Raw genomic sequence first — 411 nt, 5'->3', positions numbered from 1 at the left:
TCTCCAGAGCTAAGCTCAAACTCATATGCCGGCATCAACATCCACCCTTTCTCGGCAATCCACAGAATTGCATCTGCGAGATACTCCAGCTCTTCTTGGGTCATTGTGAAGTGAACTCCAACACGAACAAACCCCGGCTTGAAGATCATGTCGCGAGTTGACACTGAATAACACAAAAACACCAACGGCTGTGAATAGCTCTTACATGCTGTCATTTCGAACCGCTCGCCGTTGACGCCACCGAGGCCGAGAAGAGCCTCCCCATACGGTCCAGCGCATGCGCAGCCGCCTCGAGCTTGAATGCCGAAAACATCGTTGAGAACACAACCGACAAAATTGTAGTGTAAGTATCTGCCAACCTGATTGGAAACCGCAAGGATTCCAGCAACATACAAACCGTGACGATGATGA

General features: G+C 50.1%; 1 protein-coding gene across 1 annotated transcript; it reads right to left on the bottom strand.

The window, feature by feature from the left end:
• Positions 1-205: 205 nt before the first annotated feature.
• Pmar_PMAR024247 (hypothetical protein) lies at positions 206-359 on the bottom strand (the record flags this gene model as incomplete). The annotated part of the gene is made up of 1 exon (XM_002768408.1): positions 206-359. A coding segment is annotated over one exon (154 nt), but the record flags the coding sequence as incomplete, so codon positions are not given.
• Between the last annotated feature and the right edge of the window lie 52 nt (positions 360-411).

This window comes from Perkinsus marinus (assembly GCF_000006405.1).
Source record: "Perkinsus marinus ATCC 50983 genomic scaffold scf_1104296968408, whole genome shotgun sequence".
Taxonomy (NCBI): Eukaryota; Perkinsozoa; order Perkinsida; family Perkinsidae; genus Perkinsus; species Perkinsus marinus.
The sequence above is the reverse complement of the archived record's forward strand: the minus strand, read 5'-3'. Positions and strand labels throughout refer to the sequence as shown.